Raw genomic sequence first — 17,410 nt, forward strand, 5'->3', positions numbered from 1 at the left:
TACCTGGTGAGTATTTAATAAAAGTCCGTTGGCTTGTTTGTGACCCTGGAAGCGACCAGTGCACAGCCTGCAAGTGCAAAGGGTTGGGTTATTTAGGGTGAGGGGCAGAGAGCGGATCCCTTCTCTTCCAAATCCTATGCAGGACAAACACGTATTGGATGACATTCTCTCAGTGCAGCTGAGAGGACAGAGGACCATAGTATTTTCCTTTTATAGCTGAGCTATGGAGTCGATTTGTCTTCCCTGCGATTAGCACAGTGCTGTTTCCCAGGCTGTAACTTCTACTAAGATGGAAAAAAGTTTCCTGAGGGTTGCGGGCAGAGGCTGCTGCCTCTTCCCCCGCAGCCATGCCAGCAGCTCTCCCCTTTCCTGCCTCGGCTAATTTCTGTGCACAGCACAAAAAGTGATTAAAAATGAGATGCGAAGCACGCTTCTCTGGAGATCAATAATTGCCCTGCTTGAAGAATTAGCTGGTTTGGGGTAATCACTGCTCTGCGGTGCCCACATTAGTTAAGGTAGAGGCACTCTGCAGTTTAAGCATTTAACAGAAACGGAGGAGTGTGCAGTCTGGAGGATGAGCCCCGGCTCCTGCCCGGAGTTTGGAGCTGATGGTCCTCCTGAGCTGCGGGTCCTGCTCGGCCCCACGCTCGCTGTGGTCCTGTCCCGGGCCTGCCGGGGGTGGAGGGTTTGATCCGCAATTAGCCGCTTGCTGACCGCCCCGTCGGCCCGGGCGGGTCTGGCCTTGGTACTTACAGGCTACCGGAGGCGGACCCGGTCCTGTGAAATGCGGGGTAGCCCTGGAGATAAGCAAGTGACATCCCGAAGTGCCCCAGACCCGCAGCAGCAGCGGTGCGGTTTTGGTACAAGTAACTTGCCCTTGATTGTAGGCAGATGCGGTCCTGTGCCGAGGACTGCCCGGCTGTGCACGCCGGCGACTGGGGCTGCTCAGCACCGGCTCGCTCGGTGGTTCAGGGCAGAAGTAAGCCGCTTTCTTACAGCTTTACTCTGCTGTTTGTTTTCACTCGAGTACGGCGAGCTGTCAGCTCTAATAGTTTCCAACAGCATCTTTTCAAAAAGCAGGACCCCCCCAGAACACGGGTAGCACCGCGGGGCAGCCGCTCAGCTCCGTCCTCCCTGAGAGGAGCTTGGAAGGCCTTAAAACCTGTAAAAACAAACGATGCAGCCGACAAGTTTACAAATACACAGAGGTTAAACAGCGCGCTGCGGCCGCGGGAAGGCGAGGGACGCCCCGCACCGCCCGGGGGGGGATGTATTTCGTTTCCTAACACCCCGCCGCCCGGCCGCGCTACCCCCTCCGAGGGGCAGCTGGGGGTCCCGCGCGTCCCGGGGCCACACCAGGGGCGCGTCCCGGGGGTTTTGGCCACGCCGGGAGTCCCTGGACGGCACCGCAGGTGCTAAGCTTCTGCCCGTCCCCTGCACCTCCGCCGGGCCGCCTCCGCCTCCCGTCCCGCGCTTACCGCGGCGCGGAGTGAGGCGGGAACGGGGCAGCCGGGAGCAGGGACCCCCCCCGCAGAGCGGTGTAAGGGGTCTGCTGGCAGCTCCTCTTAGTCGCTGTTCGCTCTGAAGTCCCCCCGGGAACTCGGACGGGACTGCGGGTTTTACCGGCCACTGCGGAGCGGTGGCGGCCAGGCGCTGGCTTTGATGGCGCGCGTTTGTAATCCTAATTATGAAGGAGACTGAAGAGATGTCTCGGCTGTGCGGGGGCAGCCAGCGCCTCGCACAAGCCCTTCACGCAGGAGGTGTTGCCGGGCAAGCACGATGAGAGCCCCGACGGGGCGATCGCCCCCGACGGGTCGGGGCGGCCGCGGCCCCTCCGCGCCCGCCGAAGCCGCACTGCCGCGGCGGGCGTTGCACGGAGGGACGGCGCGGCCCTGCTCCGGAGGACGGGTGTGAGCAGAGCCGCGCCGTCCGGTCCGCGGGGTTTTGGCTAACGCGAAGGGGGAGCTCCGGGCGGGCTGCGGACCCGACGGCTGGCGGTTCTGTGGTTCGCCCCGGGACTGCCTGCGCCCTGCCGACCGGAGGAGGTGGCGGCGGACCCGGCGAGCACGGGGCAGCCTCCCCTCACCGCAGCCGCCGGGCTGGAGGCCGGCGAAGGTCCCGGGGCGCCCCGTCCCCTCCGCGGACGAGCGCGCAGACCCGCCTCGGGTGGTCACTTACATGGCCGGGGGGGCAGAGCCGGCTGCCGGAGGAGGCCGTGTGGGGACACACCGCCGCCGCCCCTTCCCGCGCCGAGCCGCGGCGATTTTGTGAGAATGAACTTTGCGCATCGCGAGCAAAACAAAACAAAACAAAACAAAAAAAAAAATCAAAAAAAGAAAGAAAAGGAGGGGGGAGGAAGTAAAAGAGGCGTTAGGAAATGGGCAATTAAAACCGACAGAGCCACTAATGAACAAAAAAAAAAGACCAGGAGCAGAGGAGCTCGGTCTTGCCAGCTTTGCACAGTCGTGAGCCGGTTGCTTCGAGGACCGTCGCTGCCCGGCGGAGCCTGAGCACGGTGCGGGCGCTGCCGGGGGTGCCCCAGCCCCGCTGCCGGCAGTGCCCGCCGCCGGCGGCGGAGGAAGGCAGGTCGGCGCTAATACCTCAAACGACATCGGCGCCGCGATTTGTTTTGAATGTTCACTTTTATTGGTGTTCTCCCTTTGCCAAAATGTGCTTGATTACATAGATGGGGTGCCGTGATAACTGCGCACCCTAGACAGCCTAGGTGTAACCGGGGAAGTTCAGCCCAGGCCAGATCAAATCCCAGGCTGTTTAATGCTGGAAGGCTGCATGTTGCTATTAGTGTTAAATATATGGCTAATTATGCGTATGAAAATTAAACATCAGTGTTATGCTAATGGGGCCGCCTTCAGCTGTGGATCAGAGCACTTGAGACTAGCATTTAATCAAATGAATCAGTAACTAATACATCTGCACGTGTGAACTTTCACAAGATCATTTTCCTGTTACAGTCACACCGCTGAATTATGAAAGAAATAATTATCAACACTTTCTAATTATCTAACAAAGTAATTTGGGATTCATCGTGGGCTTTCTGGGGAGGATCTCCCAAGTCCCACCTCATTTACCGCTCGCGCACGCGGAAGTTTTCATTTTAAGCTCAAACGCGCCGTTTGGCCCATTCAGGGCGATTTTTGTTTCGTTGGATTTTGGGTTTTTTTCCCTTGTAAGAACAATAACGGCAATAACCGAGCAGCGCGTTCCGGAGGTGCGGCGGCGCTGGGACCCGCAGGCCGGAGCGCAGAGCCCCTGCGCGCCCGCGGAGCGTGCGCGGCCGGGCAGGCGGGGGCCGCCCTCTTTGTCTGCGGGTCCCGCCGCCGTCTGCCGGAGCGGGGCGCGGAGCGGGGCCCGCGCGGGGGGCCAGCACCCCCGCAGCCCGCCCGGGCCGGCGGAGCGCGGCTGCCGTCCCCTCCGCGCCGCCTGCGCGGCGAGGGGCGGAGGAGAAGGGCGGAGGGAGGTGCGCTGCCGCCTGCCATGCTCCGGCTCGGCGTCCTCCGCCGCCGGCGGCGGGCGCGGGCGACCCGCGATGGGAGCGGGGGGCCCAGGCGGCTCCTGGCCCGGGGCCGGCGGGGAGCGGTGCCGGGGAGCCGGCGGAGCGGGGCGGAGGCCGCCGAGCGGTGCCGCCGGTGCCGTCGGGGCGTGCGGCCGGCGCTCGGGGACGCGCGGCGCTGCCAGTGCGGCTCTCCGCGCTCACCGGGGTCCGGGCGAGCCCCGAGCGCCTTGGACCAATCCAAAGCGATTATGCAAGACGGCGGACCAATCAGCTCCGCCAGCTCATGAATATTCATAGACTTGGCTGAGTCAAAGCTTTTAGGCGAGTTTGTGTAGATCTACAGCATCATGCTTAGACTTTTCAAAGAGACAAACTCCATTTTCTTATGAATGGAAAGTGAAAACCCCTGTTCCGCTTAAATTGGGTTCTTTCCTGTCCTGAGAAACACAACAGACCCCAAAAAGGCAAGCTGAAGAGAGAGCACACACACAGACCAAGCGACAAGAAATGACCATGACTACCATGCCAGAGAGTCTAAATAGCCCCGTCTCAGGGAAGGCTGTCTTTATGGAGTTTGGGCCGCCCAGCCAGCAAATGTCTCCTTCTCCCATGTCCCACGGACACTATTCCATGCACTGTTTACACTCCGCGGGCCACTCTCAGCCTGACAGCTCGTACAGCACAGCTTCGTCCTTCTCCCGACCGCTGGGCTACCCCTATGTGAACTCGGTCAGCAGCCACTCGACCAACCCCTACATCAGTTCAGTGCAGTCCTACCCCAACAGCTCCAGCCTGACTCAGACCCGGTTAGAGGAGACAGGTAGGTGCACTCGGCTTTGGGGAGGCGGGGGGGGAGGGAAGGCAAGGAGGGAGGGAGGGTGCTTGTATAGAAAAAAAATCTTGGGGGGGGGGAATTAAATTAAATTACAAAATATTAGTCAGGAGAGGCTGAGGATCACAGGGGAGCAGTACACAGAGCACACAATGCCCGGCTGGAAAAGAAATCAACCCAGATGTGCACGTATTAGTCTTCGTAATTATTTATTGCGTAGCGCTATAAACAATGTATGCAATTAAGGGTAATTAAACCTAAACTGCAGCCTGTAAAAATAGCAAACTTTCTCTGGGAAGAAGCCTGGGCTGCCATAATCGCCTGGAGCCTTTGTTAGCGTTACTCGGGCTTCACTTTTCTTCCTCCTCATTATTGTTATTGTTGATGTTGCTGCTGTTATTGTTACTATTGCTGCTGCTATTGCTGTTACTGCTATTATTACTATTGCTGCTATTATTATTATTTATTCTGCATCGTTTGTGGTTTGTAGGGGCAGAATCGGAGAAAAGCACTGTGGTAGAAGGAGGGGAAGTTCGCTTTAATGGGAAAGGGAAAAAAATCCGCAAACCCAGGACTATTTATTCCAGTTTGCAGCTGCAGGCTTTGAACAGGAGGTTCCAGCAAACTCAGTACCTGGCTCTCCCCGAAAGAGCCGAGCTCGCAGCATCTCTGGGACTCACTCAGACCCAGGTACAGCCCCGAAGGAGCCGGCCCCTCTCCCGTGTCCTCTTGCTAGCCCCGCCGCCGGCGTGGGAGACCCCCACGCGTGGTGCAGACGTGTCACAACCGCGGGCAACGGGGCCCGGTGCTACGCCCGCCCCGCCGCGAAGGCGCAGCCGGTGCCGCGGAGGCCCCCGCGGGGCCTCCGCGGCACCGGCTGCGCCTCCGCGGCTGGCGGTCGGAGGGGGGAGCGTCTTACCGGGTGGTTTGGCATCACAAAATGGCAACGGGCACAGCAGCCGCGGGGGGGACAAGGGGGGAGAAGGCGGGGGGCCGCCGGGCGCGGGGGTCCGTCGGACCCCGGGGCGGGGGGGGGACGCTGGACCGTACCGAGGGATGCTGAGCCCTGTCCCGTTCCCGTTTGCAGGTGAAGATTTGGTTTCAGAACAAGCGCTCCAAATTCAAGAAGCTGATGAAGCAAGGAGGGGCCGCCCTGGAGAGCAGCGCCTTGACCAACGGCAGGGCTCTCTCGGGCAGCTCGCCACCGGTGCCCCCGGTGTGGAATACCACCTCCGCCTCCGGTAAGGCCTCGTCGGGGACCCCGGGCACCTACATCCCCAGCTACACGTCGTGGTATCCTTCGGCCCACCAAGAAGCTATGCAGCAGCCGCAGCTGATGTGATTATAAACCCGTTTTCCCCTACCGCAAGCACTACCGGTCCCGAAAAGAATTCAAATTACTACGAAACAAAAACAAAGAAAAAAAAATTAAGTAAAATAAAAGGAAAGGGGGGGAAAGGGAAAAAAAAAAAAAGATGGGGAAAGAGAGAGAGGAAAAAACCACAAAAGAAACCCAAGCAAGCAAACAAACAGGAGGTCTCTTGCCCACCCAGCCGTTAGGACGCTGCACTGTAGCTCGGTGCAGGAGAGCACAGATGCGATGCGGGCCGGTTCCCACCGCTGACAGCTGACGGAGCGGCCCCGAGCACCGCGCAACAGCCTGGGAGCAGAGCGAGCGCCGGCCGCGGCTTTGTGGGACAATCAGAAAAATATGTTGGGGGGGGGGGGAAGCCCTCTCCTCAGTCCTGTCTGTCTGTCTGTGTCTGTTGAAATGTAGGTCATTTATTTACTACCCCGATCTGAGGGTCTCTTCAATTGCAAGGGGGAAGGAAGCTGTACAATTTCCAGAGCTTCTTTCCCTCGACATTTTCTGTACCTTTCACTATCCATCTGTATATTTTTGGTTGTTGTTAAAAGGGGAAGACAGGGGGTTTATTTATTGATTTAAATTACCACTAACGAGAGTGCTAGAAACAAACGGACAATCCGGCTTGCTGAGCGCACTGCTCCGACGCACAGTTTACTTCAAATAAAACCACACGCGGTCCCCCGGCCCCGGCCCCCCTCCCCCAATAAATCACCACAAGAGAAGGATGCGATTTTTAACTTTTACAATAACTTTTATACTTCGCTGGTGTGGAGAGGTTTGGTCCGAATGATTTGCATTTCTCGCGTATTTAACAAAGGAAATAAATGCACATTGTTTGGTACTCTGAAGTGGAATCGCAGCAGCTGCCGAGCGCTTTGCTGAGGTGAAGCAAGGCGCGGAGGACGGAACGAGAGCCCCGAGGGCGGCGGCGGCGGCGGCGGGGGGGGGACCCGCGCAGCGCCGCGCAGCCCCGGCGAGGCTTCCCCGCGGAAAGCCGGCCCGAAGTCGAAATGCACAAACCGACGTGCAGGAGCTACTCGCTGTACATATTTTATTCTTAATTATTATTATTGTTCTGTAAACATGTTGCACAAATTTAGCCTTTTTTATTATTATTATTAATTATTATTATTTCCGTTCTGTTTCGTGTGGCTGTAAAACATGATGCTTTGTGTACTGAGATCTTGACATTTTACTTGTGAAACTCGGAAGATGTGATAAACTGAGCTCGGCTGTGTTTAGTGTTCTATATGTCAAAGTTTAGTTTTATATTGAGAATGTTAACTTATTGCTTTGTATCTGGGGAAGGAAAGGAAAAAAAACACACAAATCTTTGTACATAAGTTATAAAGTTTCTTTGAGACAGTAAAATTATGGTTTGGAACAAGAGACACGCCTGCTCCCTGTCTCGTAGCGCGGCCGGGAGCGGGGCTTCACGCTCCGCGGCGGGACGGCGGTGGCCGTAACCGGGAGGCGAGGCGGGGGCCGGGCCGGGCGGTCGCTCCCCGGGTGCGCCCGGCCGGGCCCGGCCAGGCGGCGGCGGACGTCGCGATGGGCCGCGGGACGCTCCGCGGAGGGACGGCTCCGGGCCGGGGGGGACCCGGGAACTGTTCCCGGGCTGGGTGGGGGATGCGGGCGGGCCCGGACAGCCCCGGCCCCCGCCCCGACAGCCAGGCCGGCTCCCTCGGCCGCTCATGCCCTCGGCGGCGGAGCCGTCCCGGCACCGCCGCGGCTATCCCAGCGCCGGGCTCAGCCGTGCCCGCTCGCCGGGGCGGCCCGGCGCCGGGCGCAGCCCGCAGCCGCTATTAAGGGCAAAGCGCTGCAGAGCGGAGGGGAGCGGGGAGCGGCTGGGCTCGGCCGGCTGGCCGTGCGCGGCTCTGCGCGCAGGTTCCGCCGGGGAGCGGGTGCGCAGCCCCGGGTGGCCGTGCTCACCCGCCCCGAGAAACGCCGCCGTGCGCGGGGCAGGCGCGCAGCCGATGAGCGGTAGCGCAGTGTGCGCCCAGGCGCGCACACGCGGCGCGGCGGCCCGCGGCGGCGCGCCCAGGGCGGCCCCGCGGGGGTGCTGGATCCGGCAGGGAAAATACTTCCCGGGTCTGTATTTCCCGCGGTGCCACGGCCCGAGCCCGGTCCCGAGCAGCCCGAAGCCTCGAGCGGAGCGGGAGCGGGAGCGGGAGGGGAGCGGGAGCGGGGCGGCTCCGCGGCCCGGCAGCGCCCCGGGACCCGCGCAGATCCCGCGGCGGCTGCAGCCAGAGACCAAACGCCTTTGACCGGACAGGAACGGGGTGGTCAAACAGCTCGGAGCGCTTTTAAGATATATTAGCTTCTCCTAATTCAATAATGTCTTGCTAACAGTTCAAATAGAGAAATTATTAGTTTTCTCTCAGCGAGGCGGTCTTGAGTTGGAGTCTATTATAATTGTACATTTGAAAATGTTAATCTCAATACAGGCCTAATTAATTCTGCCTTGTTGCTGACAAGTAGTTCATCAAATATCTGATTCGAAGATTTTCATAATGAGGATATTAATTAAACTATGAATAATCCAAAGGTGCTTATATTGAAACAATACCTCATTACAATGATTAAGTCCTGATTTCGAATATTATACCTTTAACAATTGTCACCCCGCAAACACAACCTTACAGATGAGCCTGTAAATGGCAAAATGTAATTTTGGGATATATTTTTTCCTTGTTGGGGGAAAAAAAAAAAAAAGTGCCCCTCATTTTCAAACACTTCTGAAATAGGTTACACACAGCTTAATGATGATCAAAATGACTCTTTTCTGCAAAAAAAGACCCCAAAGTGCGCGTACAGCTGCAAACCCAAGAGGGTCAGCATCATTTCACTGTATTCTCTTCTTGATTACAAGCCGAGCCCATCAAACACAACATAATTACAGTAATTTCAGGTTTATTTATTCTAATGCAGTTTCCCCATCTCTCTGGTAATTATGAGCAATTTTTTCGCCCAGGGAATCTTTTTGCATTAACAAAAGAGATAACGCACTGAAAGCCAAATTTGCTGTGCATTGAGAAAAGCGAAGAAAAAAAAAAATAAAATAGGTGCGAGCTGCCATCTCTGCAATTCTCCTATATTGGAGCTCTGCAAATTGCTTGCAGGTGTATGGAGCAGAGCTGTCAATAGGAAGGGGCTTCCAAATTAGCAAATGCACAATGTTGAAGTAATGAAGACAGACTTAGCAAAATTGCCAAACAACAGATACCTCTTTAATATCTTCCACCCAAAAAGAAAAAGGAACAAAAAAAAAAAAAATCCCTTTGGAGTGTCCCTGCGAACCCCCTTGAATGGCTGGGAATGTTGTACATGTGTCAATCTAATTGCAGAGCACAGAGCGGCCCCTGGAACTAGAAGAAAAATCAAATATCAGAGCCCAAGCCCGTTTGCATTCGGAATTTGCTCCCTTCGTTTGACAGAGGGGGATGAGAAATCCCCGCCGCCGCCCGCTCCGCTCTCCCCGCCAGCGGCCGCCTGCCCCGCTCCCGCCACCGCCGCCGCTCTCACGCCGGTGAAAAAGTGCCGTGTCCCCCCCGCGCCGGTGCCCTCCCCTCCCGCCTCCCCGCTCCCGGCTCCCGGCTCCCGGCTCCCGGCGGGGAACCGGGCGGTAACGCTCCCCTTTGCAAGGAACCGACAAACGCACACCGCGAAACCACCACCGAAAACGCGCGCGCCCCGGCGCCGGCAGTCCCCGGCCCCCGCGGCAGCCCCCGGCGGCGACTGCCCCCGCTCCGACCCGCGCAGCGCTCCGCGGCTGGGCGCGGCTCGGCCCGCGGGATGCCCCGGCGCGGCGCGGTGCGGCTCTACTCCGCACCCCCGCCGCCCGGCCCGGCGCCTCGCTCCCTTCCCTCGCCCCGGCGCCGCCGGCGGGAGGTTCTGCGGGGAGACGGGGCCGGCGGAGCCGCTGCCGGTGCTTCACCCCCCCCGGCCCGCGCGGGGCACCCGTCCACGTCGCGCCCCGTGCACTCACCTACCCCCGCGAGAAAGGAGCCTGTGTCGCCACCCTTACCTTCCGCCTCAGTCCCTGAGGCTCTGGGCACAAGTCTTTGCTTTACAACAGACCAAAGGACCGAACGCGGCTTTTTGCTACGAAAGTTACAGGAGCGAGCGAGCGTGAGAGACAGGGAGAGGACCGGGGAGGGAGAAAGAAAGGGGAAAAAAAAAAAAAAAAAAAAAAGCCGAGCACAATAATAATATCCTGAGAGTGCAAATGTGGATTGAGATCCCCCAGAGATGCACATGCCTCCGAGCGCAGCAGCCTTTTTGCAGCTCTGCTCTTGCAGAATATGACTGAAATTTTCTGCTATATAGCCTCTGTCTTTATAGCTGATGAAAAAAATTGCAGATTATTAGCATAAATGTTTACTCTTCATTACGCTGATGACATTGTGCACTCGAGATCTTGGTAATCTTTGGGAAAATTATGAGTAATTTTTAAAAATTTTAAAGCAGCAGCAGTTACCATGCAATTCAGGCTAATTCTGCGTAGGCTCCGAACGGATATAATTATCGAGGAGTCAAGATGTTATGCTAAAAACTATGCATTGATATTCCCATTTATTATGTACATACAACTTTGACAATGTTGATGCTTGAAATAGCAGGAAATTGTCTTGCGCAAAAATTACAGTCCATATTAGGACATGTGAAATTGCGAAGAATTATATAGTAATTGCAGGCTTTCAGATGGGAGAGCCAGAATGCTCAAACTAGTGCAAATGTGGATAAAATTACAGATCAGAGCAAAAATTAGGGAAAAAAGGGGTCTGGGATTTTTCAAGTTGGCTATAGGATTCCGGAAGTGTCTAATGCCACATGATTGCTGCAGCTTTAGGGGAGACATTCATGCCTCAAATAACTCCTTTTGCCAGAGCCGCTTTAATTGAATTTCTCGTGCTTTTTCTTTTCACCGGGGCAAATGAGTAAATTGCCTACCCACGGCACAAGCCCGGCCGGCCCCGCCCGTGGGCCGGGGAGGCAGAGGGTGCCCCTCGCCCGGGCGGCTGCCGGGACGCCCCCCCCCCCCCCCCCCCCCCCGCCCCGGACCGGGCTGGCCGCGGAGCCGTCGCTTACCCCGTCCGCCCCCCCGGGGCCGGGCCCGACGGGGGGGCCGTCGGCGCTGGGACGTGGGGTGGAATCGGCCCAGCTCCCCCCCTCCCCCCCAGCCCTTCCCGGAGTGCTGGGGGGGCAGGGGCAGCTCTCGCCCCTCGGCTGCCCTGCTCCCCGCGGCTCTTCCCGGCCCCGGGCGGCCGAGCCCCGCGTAGCTGCCGCCTGGTGCGGGGGCACATGGTTCACAGCGGTGCCTGCCCCGTCCTATCGGACAGGAGAAGAGCACGAGAAAACCCATTACAAGCATACACATATATCTGTACGTATGTATCTACGGCGCGTGCGGAGGCGCAGCGCGCGTATGCACCCGCTCGCCTTCGCCGTCCCCAGCACGGTGTGAGCCGCATCCCGAGCCCGTGCGAGCAGCGGGCGAAATGCGGAGCCTGGAAAGGCTCCGGGAGCTGCGGGGCTGCTGCAGCGTGAAGCACGAACACCCCCATGCACACACCAGGTGCAGGCAGCCCAGGGAGAGCTGCTGCTAGCAGGCAGCAGATAAATACTGATACATAAATAATAAAATAATAAATAACTAAATAGGAGAAGGAAAGCGCGGAGGGCAACAGGGGCGGTGCGCGGCCTCCCCCGTCCCGGGGCGGGGTGCTCCGCTCCCGGACCGCTGATAAGCGTCCCCCGGCTGGGCAGGGCCCCGCCCCGGGCACCCCACGCCGCTGTCGGCATCCTGCCCGGCCCCACGGGGCCCAGCCACGCTCCGCACCGCAGCACCGGGTTGGAGTCGCTGGGGGAGGAGGGACAGCGCGGAGGGGACGGGGGGCAGCTGTTTGAGGGGGAACTTTATTTAACAGCGAGAAGCGCCTGTAAAAACGACGGGGAGGGAGGGGCCGTCTCCGTCCCGGCCGTGTCCCGCGCCCACGGTTTCCTCTTGCATCCCGGACGGGCTGTTTAGCAAAACTTGTCACCTGGCAGAGGGGTGCCCCAGCCCCCCTACACCGGGGCCCGCGGAGGCACCGCGCGCTGCCGGGAGCACAGCCCCGGCCAGACCGCGGAGGTGGGGGCTCCTCGGCGCTGCTCGCCCCTCGTGCCCCCGCCACGCGTGCCCCTGTCTCTGAAGGCGGCCCCACTGCCTTCTCCGCCCTCCCCGCTCCGTGCCCGCCGCCCCAGCGCTTCGCCGCCCGCCAGCGGGGAAACTCCTACCCCCCCGGCCCAAGCAGGCGGCCGAGGCCGCTGCCGCCGGGTCTCCCTGCGGCCAACGGGGGGGACGACGCGGGGGAGAGGTGCGGGACGGGGCGGCCCCGCTGTTTCCCGAGGCGTCTCTGGGCTCTCCTCCCCGTCCGCGCCGCCGGGGCAGCGCCGGGGCCGGTGGGCAGCTGCTGCTTCCCCCTTTGTCTCTCCCGCTCCCTCCTCTCGCCTCGTTTGCAGCCGCCTCTCTCGTCCTGCAACATCCCCCCTCCTCCTTCTCTTTTCTTCACTCCTCCTTCGCCCCTCTGCCTCCCCCCCCCGGCCTCCCCAAGCTTTCCCCAAGCTCTCAGGAGCAATCCGCCCGCCCGGGCCCCCCGACTCCGCCGTATCCCCTGTGGGGCCCGCCTCCCCGGCGTCTTCCCCAACCCCGCCCGGGCTCCTCATGCCAAGGCCTGTCGGGAGAGTCCCGACCGGGCTGTACCTTCCCTGTCCCGGGCGAACTGGCCTGGGCCTCTTCATCATCTTGTCTGCAATGGGATCCCCTGCACCGGCCCCTCTCCCCCCGCACCCTCCCAGGCTAGCGGGGCCCTCAGGGCGACAAGGGGCAGAGGCCCCCCCCCCCCCCCCCCCCCCCCCTTTACTTCTTCCAGCCGGCAGGACCTCCAGGGATGCAGCCCGGAAGGGTGCACGCCTTCAGGGTTACAGCTTGGAGGGGCACAGCCGGGAGGGGTACATCCCGAGGGGAGCAGCCCGGAGGGGTGCAGCCTAGACGGGGGTTCAGCTCGGAGGGGTGCAGGGGCGGGTACGGAGCCTCACGGAGGGCTACATCCTGGAGGGGTCCAGCCCTCGCAGGGTACATCCCAGAGGGGTTCAGCTATGAGGGGTGAAGCTTGGAAGGCTACATCCCAGAGGGGTACGTCCTGAGGGGTCCAGGGGCGCATCCCGGAGAGGTCCAGCCGGTGCCTCCGGCCCTCGAAGGGCCACAGAGGGTCTCGGGGGCAACCACCAGCTCCGGCTCAAGTAAAGCTCCCAGGCAGGCTACCGGCCTGGGTACCAACGACGGGGGGGAAGAGAAATTCCTTCGGGCACGGCCCTGCCCCAAACCCCTCTGGCCCGTCTGGGAGGCTGGGAGACGGCAGCAGCCAGTCCCGGGCGAAATGTCGCTGGCGCCAGCAGGCGCGGGGGGTGGTGGCTCTGGGCTGCTGCAGGCAGCGCTGAGTGATTCATGGCCTCGCCGAGAAGACTGGCAGGGGCAAGATTTTACTGTAGACGGGAAAGCGGGAGGAGGGGGGGAGAAGGGGGGAGTTGACGGCTTGCGGCAACAGTTGCAATGGGGAAGGGGTGGAGGGGACGCAGCTCTCCCCCCCAGCGAGCGCCGTGCTCCGGATCGAGACCCCCAACCTCCCCAGCCCCAAAGAAACTCAGCGCGCTCACCATGGAAACAATAATTTATTTAAATAATCTCTGCTTATTGTAAAAGAAACATTAAAGTGTGTTTAAGTTTTCCATAATAAATAACCAAAAATACCCTTTTTTTTTTTTTCCACGACTCTAGACATCAAACAGCGCAGAGGCAGGACCAGTGGCTGGGTTGCCGGCGGGGGGGGAGCGAAGGGGAGGGCCCGCCGCGGCTCGGCGCCCGCCCCGGGGAGGCCCCGTCGGGGCACGAAACCCGCCCGGAGGCACCGCGCGGGCGGGAGCCCCCCCTCCGGGGGGCAGAGCCGCGCCAGCACCGCCGCCTGCGGACCGGCCCGCCTCGCCGGACGGTTTCGTTCACGGCTAAAAAGGATAACTTAAACACGCGAGGCTCTTGTTTTAAATCTACATATAAAAATTATTAATCTTTTTGTTTAAACATTTTATTTTTTGAATCCCCAACATCAAAGTGAGGTCATCCGCAAAGGCACCTATCAACGTTAAAAAAATAAAAAATAAAGTTAACCAAAGTTCCGCACCGGTGGTTTGATGAAAAAGCCGGGGAGGAGGAAGAGGGACGGAGGGAAGGGAGGCGGCTGCTTGGTCCGCAGCGCCGTTATTTTGGTTGGCGGGAGGGTGGACCCCGCGAGGCCGAGGGCACACGGGGTCCGCCGCCGGCAGCGCGACGGGACGGGGAGCGGAGCGGTTCCTCTCCGCCGGGAGGGCCGGAGCCAGGCTTCACCAAAACACCAGTGCTGCACCTCGGTGCCCCGTGGCTGCCGGGCGCGGCCCCGCGGGCTCAAGTCTCTGCGGCGCCTAGAAGATGCCGCCGCCGCCGTGGTGGTGCGGGGGCTGCGCCGGCTGCGGGAGGGGGGCGGCCCCCGGTAGGTGCGCCGGGCCGCCGGGTGCCGGCGGGTACCACGAGTAGCTACCGAGGAAGGCGGCGGCGGGGCTGGGGCTGGCGGTGCCGGTGCCGCCCGCCGTGCGCGGGTGCGGAGCGAAGTCCCAGGCGGGGGGCGAGGCGGGGGGCGGCGGCGAGTTGCTGCGGCGGGGGGGCGGCTCCGCCGGGATCTCGCCGCTCTTCCACATCTTCTTGAACTTGGAGCGGCGGTTCTGAAACCAGATCTTCACCTGGGGGGAGAGGGGCGTCAGGCGGCGGCAGCTGCCGCGGGGCCGCCCCGTCGCCCGGGCCGCCCGCGGCGGGGCACGGTCGAGCAGCTTTCCCCGCCCCGAGCGGTCCCGGCGCTGCCTCGGCTGCGCGGCCTCTCCCCCCGCACTCCCACCCCGGGGCCGTCGAGGAGCCGCGGGCCGCCCCCCCGCCCCCCGCCCGCACATGACCCCGCGGAGGGCGAGCGGCCTCGGCGGGCGGGGCGTGCCCGGGGCGCCGCGGCAGAGCCCTACCTGTGTCTGGGTGAGGCCGAGGGAGGCCGCCAGCTCCGCTCTCTCGGGCAGGGCGAGGTACTGGGTTTTCTGGAAGCGCCGCTGCAGAGCCGCCAGCTGGAAGCTGGAGTAGATGGTCCGGGGCTTCCGCACTTTCTTCGGCTTCCCGTTCACGATCCTGATCTCCGGCTCGCAGTCTTCCTTCTCTGCTGCGGCAGAAACGGCGGCTCCGGTGAGGAGAGGCGCCCCCGCCGCCCCGGGCCCTGCCCGCAGCGCGGCACCACCGCCCGTCCCGTCGGGACGGCCTGCCGGGGACGAGCCCCCTCCCGGCCCACCCCGGGTCCCGACCCCGACCGCCTCCTCGCTGGGCCTGGGCGGGGGGAACGCGCGGCTCCCGCCGGCGCCCCCGGGCCGCCCACCCCGGGGCTCGGACGTACCGGAGTCGTTGTTGGCCGGAGAGGCCCTGCTGCCGTAGGGCCCGTAGGAGCCGTAGGCGCCCGCGTAGCCCAGGTCGTAGCCGGCCTTGGCGGAGTAGGGGGCGGTGCCGCCCCCCGCGTAGGGGTAGGAGCCCACCGGGCCGTAGGGCGGCCCGCCCGCCGCCCCGTGCTGCTGGTTGGTGTAGTAGCTGCTGTCGGTGGCCGTGGAGACGGGCAGCGTGGGGGACTCCTGCGGCTTGTGCAGGCCGCCGTGCTGGTGGTAGCTGCCGGCGGAGATCTGGCTGGCGTGCATGTCGGGCACCAGGCTCTCCAGCACCCCGGTCATCCCGCGCCCCCGCCGGCCGGCGCACGGGCGCCGCCGCCCCGCGGCCGTCCCCACCGGGGAGAGGCGGTCAGGGTCGCGCGACCATGCTCGCCGCGCTGGGCTGCGCTCCGCGGCCGCGGGGCCGGGCCGGGCCGGGGCGGGCAGCCGCGCTCCCGCCGCCGCCAGCGGGACGGGCTCTGCGGCGCCGCGCGCCGCCGGGACGGCATTTAACACCGGTCACGTGGCGCGGCGCACGTCACCTAGCAACAGCCAATGGGGCGCCCGGCCGCGCCGTATCCCCGCGGGTCCGCGGGGCGCGGGAGGGGAGCGGCGCCGGGCGCGGGCACGAGCGGCCGCAGGGTCGCGACCTGCGTGGCGCCGCGGACCGTCCCGGCGCCGGTACCGGAACCTTCCCCGGCCCCGTTGTACTGCTCATGCCGCCGTCCCTCTCCGCCGCCGGCGCGGTCCGACGGGGCGGTCCGCCCCTACCCGCCCCCCCCCCCCCCCCCCCCCGGCTCGGCTCGGGGCTGCGGCTCGGCTCGGCCCGGCTACTGCTGCCGCGCTGTGCCCGGTGTGTGCCCCCGCCCGGCCGGCGACCCCAGGGAAAGGTCCGCGGCGTCCGTCCTCCCGTGAGCGGCGTCCCCGCACGGGCGCAGCTGGCGGCGGACGCCGGTAGGACGGCAAGCGGCGGGCGGAGCTGGGGGCGCCGCGGTCGGGTGTCCCTCCCGGGTGTCCTGGCCCCGGGCGATCGGCCACGTGGGGGAAGCGCTGCCCCCCGGCTCCGTGGGAGCGCTTTCCAGCGAAACCCCCTCAACGTTACACGCGGAGGGGCGACACTCCGTCTGGTACACACGCACGTGTATTTTACACAGCAGATGCTGACGGCACCCACGGGACGTCCCTCCACACGGCAGCCGGTAACGGCGCGTTGCTGCGGCCCCGGCACGGCCGCGGGACCGGCGGTGCCGGGCACCCGCAGCGGCCGCCCGTCCCCCTGCCCCGTCCCTGCCGGCGGGCGGCTGCACCGAGGACGGCGTCGGCCGTCGGTGGCGGGCACCGGGCGGGCGCGGCGGCGCTGCCCTCGGCCGCCCTCTGCCGGGGGCAGCGCCACGGGGCAGCAGCAACCGCCGTGGCGGCCGTGGGCAGCCGGAATGGTGTCCCAGCGGCGCAGGGAAACGGCTTCAGGGCGGAGTGTTATTCCTGTGTTTTACTTTTCTGGCTCGACGGTCCCGCCGCGCAGCGGAGCCGCTCGCCAGGAAACGCGCGTCTTTCGCAGGGGGATGTTAGAACGCGGACGGTCCCCGCGCCGCCCGGGGCTGCCGCGCGCCGAGTGGCCGCGTCCGTGCGCGGGGGAAGGGCGGGAATCTCACGGGTGTTCAGCGTGGGCTCCCGCGGAGAGGGCAGGGAGGGGGCGGCACTGGTACGAGGGTGGCTGCAAATGGGACAAAAAGGGGGTAAAACGGGAAAAAAAAGAGAGACCGGCCGCCCTGGCGTTATTTGCAAGGGCCGGGGGGGGGGTGGGGCTGGCGGCCCCAGCGCGTCCTCGCGAGCCCCGCGCCTGCCCCGTCTCACGAGCCCGGCGCGTGCCCCCTCAGGACCCGTCCTCGCGCTCGCCCCCGCCCGGCGAGGGGGCCGTTCCCTCACGGCGCAGGTGCCGGTGCCGGGCGGCTCCACCGGGCGTCCCGCCCCCGCCGCGGGCGGCCTCGCCCCGGCCGCGGCCCCGCTGCGGTCGCTTTGAAGCGGGGCGCGGCTGGAGCCTCTCCGTCTGTGCCCGGCGGGGCGGCGGCGCTGTGGCGGGCGCCGCGCGAAGGTGAGCGGGGCCCCGCGACGCCGGCGGTGGCAGGTGGCCCCGGGAGCGGGGCCGCGGGAGGCGAGGTGCTCGGTCGGGCCGTCC

General features: G+C 63.1%; 2 protein-coding genes across 2 annotated transcripts; one reads left to right on the forward strand and one right to left on the reverse strand.

The window, feature by feature from the left end:
- The first annotated feature begins 4,021 nt into the window (after positions 1–4,021).
- On the forward strand, positions 4,022–5,688 carry DLX1 (distal-less homeobox 1). The gene is made up of 3 exons (XM_059820636.1): positions 4,022–4,334; positions 4,837–5,036; positions 5,434–5,688. Exons 1-3 carry the CDS (start codon positions 4,022–4,024, stop codon positions 5,686–5,688), a joined length of 768 nt encoding a protein of 255 aa, XP_059676619.1.
- An 8,523-nt stretch (positions 5,689–14,211) lies between these two features.
- DLX2 (distal-less homeobox 2) lies at positions 14,212–15,537 on the reverse strand. Its single transcript, XM_059820676.1, has 3 exons — positions 15,213–15,537; positions 14,797–14,984; positions 14,212–14,526 (listed from the first exon to the last, which is right to left on the reverse strand). Exons 1-3 carry the CDS (start codon positions 15,535–15,537, stop codon positions 14,212–14,214), a joined length of 828 nt encoding a protein of 275 aa, XP_059676659.1.
- Between the last annotated feature and the right edge of the window lie 1,873 nt (positions 15,538–17,410).

This window comes from Gavia stellata, chromosome 8 (genome assembly GCF_030936135.1).
Source record: "Gavia stellata isolate bGavSte3 chromosome 8, bGavSte3.hap2, whole genome shotgun sequence".
NCBI classification, from domain to species: Eukaryota; Metazoa; Chordata; class Aves; order Gaviiformes; family Gaviidae; genus Gavia; species Gavia stellata.

Coding starts and splice junctions, on each gene's coding strand:
- DLX1 (XM_059820636.1), top strand. CDS start 4,022: ATGACCATGACTACCATGCCAGAGAGTCTAAATAGCCCCGTCTCAGGG. Junction 4,335..4,836: donor GACCCGGTTAGAGGAGACAG/GTAGGTGCACTC, acceptor TGTGGTTTGTAG/GGGCAGAATCGGAGAAAAGC. Junction 5,037..5,433: donor TGGGACTCACTCAGACCCAG/GTACAGCCCCGA, acceptor TCCCGTTTGCAG/GTGAAGATTTGGTTTCAGAA.
- DLX2 (XM_059820676.1), bottom strand. CDS start 15,537: ATGACCGGGGTGCTGGAGAGCCTGGTGCCCGACATGCACGCCAGCCAG. Junction 14,985..15,212: donor TCCGGCCAACAACGACTCCG/GTACGTCCGAGC, acceptor TTTCTGCCGCAG/CAGAGAAGGAAGACTGCGAG. Junction 14,527..14,796: donor TCGGCCTCACCCAGACACAG/GTAGGGCTCTGC, acceptor CTCTCCCCCCAG/GTGAAGATCTGGTTTCAGAA.